This window comes from Hyposmocoma kahamanoa, unplaced genomic scaffold (assembly GCF_003589595.1).
Source record: "Hyposmocoma kahamanoa isolate Upper Pololo Valley unplaced genomic scaffold, ASM358959v1 230, whole genome shotgun sequence".
Classification (NCBI taxonomy): Eukaryota; Metazoa; Arthropoda; class Insecta; order Lepidoptera; family Cosmopterigidae; genus Hyposmocoma; species Hyposmocoma kahamanoa.
In genome coordinates, this window is record NW_020653749.1 from 2,151,298 (window position 1) to 2,154,125 (window position 2,828).

General features: G+C 58.1%; 1 protein-coding gene across 1 annotated transcript in view; it reads right to left on the bottom strand.

The window, feature by feature from the left end:
* Positions 1–2,545, bottom strand: part of LOC113228390 (RNA-binding protein 25-like) — a 13,058-nt gene extending 10,513 nt beyond the window's left edge. The window contains exons 1-6 of the mRNA XM_026461667.1: positions 2,188–2,545; positions 1,860–2,045; positions 1,675–1,781; positions 1,520–1,592; positions 374–585; positions 79–317 (exon numbers count right to left, since the gene is read on the bottom strand). Coding sequence (XP_026317452.1) covers positions 79–317; positions 374–585; positions 1,520–1,592; positions 1,675–1,781; positions 1,860–2,045; positions 2,188–2,545 — 1,175 coding nt within the window. The remainder of the gene's footprint in view (positions 1–78; positions 318–373; positions 586–1,519; positions 1,593–1,674; positions 1,782–1,859; positions 2,046–2,187) is intronic.
* Between the last annotated feature and the right edge of the window lie 283 nt (positions 2,546–2,828).

Genomic DNA, 2,828 nt, shown 5'->3' on the forward strand with positions numbered 1-2,828 from the left:
ACGGGGCCACGGGGCCGCGGGGCCACGGGGCCCCCGGCGACAGGCGCCGCCCTCGCGCGCGGCCCCGCCGCAACTCACCGCACGCGCGGGGCCGCCCTGCCGCCCCCGCCGCCTCGCCAGGCAAGGGGACCAATCGGAGCTTCTCTAACGCGTACAACGACGGTGGGGCCGACCGTGTTCAGCGCGCGGTGCTCGGTGGCACTGATTTGCACGCGTCGGTCGTGACAGACGCTCGTCACGGCAATGCGTATTAGAGGACGAACGTCTCGAGTGTTAGTCTCGCCACGTGAGACGCAACGTTGCGCTATTCCACCGACCTCGACCGCCACGGTTTAGCAGAGGCTTAGAGAAGCTTCGCCGAAATCTAAAATACTGCGACGGCACTTCGCCGGAATGGAGCGAAGTGCAAGCGATGGCAACAAAACAATGTCAAGCGAAACCGAGTGGTCAATATAAAGGAAATTAAACGAGATCCCGAGCCGCCGCCGCGCAGCGTCCCGAGCGTCCCGGCCGAGAAGCACGCGCTCGGGCGACTGCCCAGTCGTCGTTCATCTCGAGACAAACACGGAGTACACAGAACGTATTCTAGGAAAGAAAACGGTATAACAATACGTGAATCCGTAACGGCGACGCGGGACACTCTCGAGTAGTTAGCTGTTTGTGTGTACGTGTTGGACGGGTGTTGTGTGGAGAGGCGCGCCGAGGGTGGCTGGCAAACGGTCACTTTTTCAACCTTACGCCGTTCGCGTCAGTGTTTGCATTGCAATGAACAGTAAAGTGAAATTTTGGTACTCATTTTTATTAGGTATATGCTCTTATAAGAGTAAACCCTGTGTAGAAATAATGCTAAAATATACAGTAAGTAGATGCATTCAAAACTTTTATACTACAAATGCCCTCATAGGACATGTGACTTTAGTCCTGTCCCAAGTGCAAATTAGACATCTCATACCAAAATCTTTCATAAAATCTGGCGAAAACGGTGCCTTGGGCAATAAGAGCGTGGCGTCGTCGAGCACGACACGCACAAAATAAGAAAAAATTGAGATCACACTACTCATGAAGAAATTAAAAGTGGTACGTTAAGTAATAAAATTAGTTCCAATAAGAATAAAATCATATTTACTAAAACAATTCAAATAGTACTAAGGCATTATCGGTCATAGATTAACACAATACAGCAATGTCACATATGGTTACATTATTCAAAACTTTTATAAAATAGGTACACGTGCAATAACTTTTGTTACATGTAAATGTTTAAACTTCAGTATTATTTAGCAAACTTAATTAACAAGCTCGATTGGACGCCAGTCATAAGTTTACCAGCACCTGAGCGAGTGCTCGGTTTAAAACAATTTACTTCATTTTATTCGCTGCCAACTTCCGAAGCCTCTTCGTGGAGGCCGTAGGCGAACCGAAAGGCGCCACCGCGGAACGTTACTCTTTGACCGACAACGACCGCCCTAGTGAGCGCGAGTGTGAGAAGTGTGGTAGTGTGCAAGGCTGGAGCACTCACCGCGGCCGCCTCCGCCTCTGCGCCACCTACCGCCAAGGAGAAGACCGCGCGCACTCCGCCTCGCCGCCTCGGCCTAGGGAGCAGAGCCGAGGTGAGTGGCCGGCGGGGCGGGGTGGGCGCGGTCGCCGACAGCCGGCGCTCGTCTCTCGTGTTACCTTCATGCTCTCGCGGAACTTGCCGATCTCGCGGTGGATCACGTCGCGCTTCTCCTCCGAGATGTCCGCCTCCTCCAGCACCTTCGCCGTCTTCGAGATCGCCTCTTCTGCAATGGACCGTTGCTTCGTTACACGCGACCGGGTCGAGGAGTGGAGCGCGTTCCTGGGGTGTCGGTCTCGCTTACCCTTCTGCAAGGTCTCGTAGTTGTTGATCTCGTGCTGGTAGTCGCGCATGATCTGCACGAGCCTGCGCTCGGCCGCGTCGTCCAGCCCGCGCTGTTTGGCGTCCAGGTAGCCCTCCTCCCCCGCGGCCTCGTCCGCGCCCCCCGCCGCCGCGGCCTCCTCGCCCGACAGCCGCGACCGCTGCTCGCCTGCAACGCGACGAGCTCCGTTACGTTCGCAACGCGCGAGTCGGCCCCTTCGGAATTTCATCGCTTAAACATGCCATTGTCTGCTCGAAGTGCCGGTCGCTGCGTACCGTACCGCAAGCAGAGGCGAAAGAGAGCTACAGACTTTTGTAGGAGTCGACGAGCGCCTGCATCTTGCCGTCGGTGCGGGCCACGAGCCGGCGGTCGGCCACCTGCCGGTCGTGCAGCAGGCGCACGCAGCGCAGCGCCGCCTCCACGCCGCCGAACTCGCAGAAGCCGAAGGTGGACACGCGCTTCCAGCTGAGCACGGCGCCGCAGGCCGCCAGCAGCGCGCGCACCATGGCGTCGGGCGCGCGCGCGCTGATGTTGCCGATGAACACCGTCACGGCGGGCGCGTCGCCGCCGTTGCGCTGCGGCGCGGCGCGCGCGATCACGCCCTTGGCGCCCGGCGCCGGCAGCAGCGCGCCGCGCGCCTCGCCGGCCGCGCCGTACGCGCCCACCATCACCTGCCGGCAGGAGCGCGCGTCACCGCCACGTAGCAGTGGCAACGCTAGTTGTGACGCGCGACGGGAAGCGAGCGCGTCACTGCACGGCACTGCACGTGCCCGACGGGTGGTGGGGACGGCCCCTACAGACGGAATGTGCGGGAGTGGGTTGGTACTGAGAAAACGCACTTCGGCATTACAAATTTAAGAACATGCATGTCGTAAGGAACGATGAGTGTGCGTATTGAACTAAAGCATGTAGCGGGCCCGATACCTTGAGTAGAATGCCCAGTCCCGATAA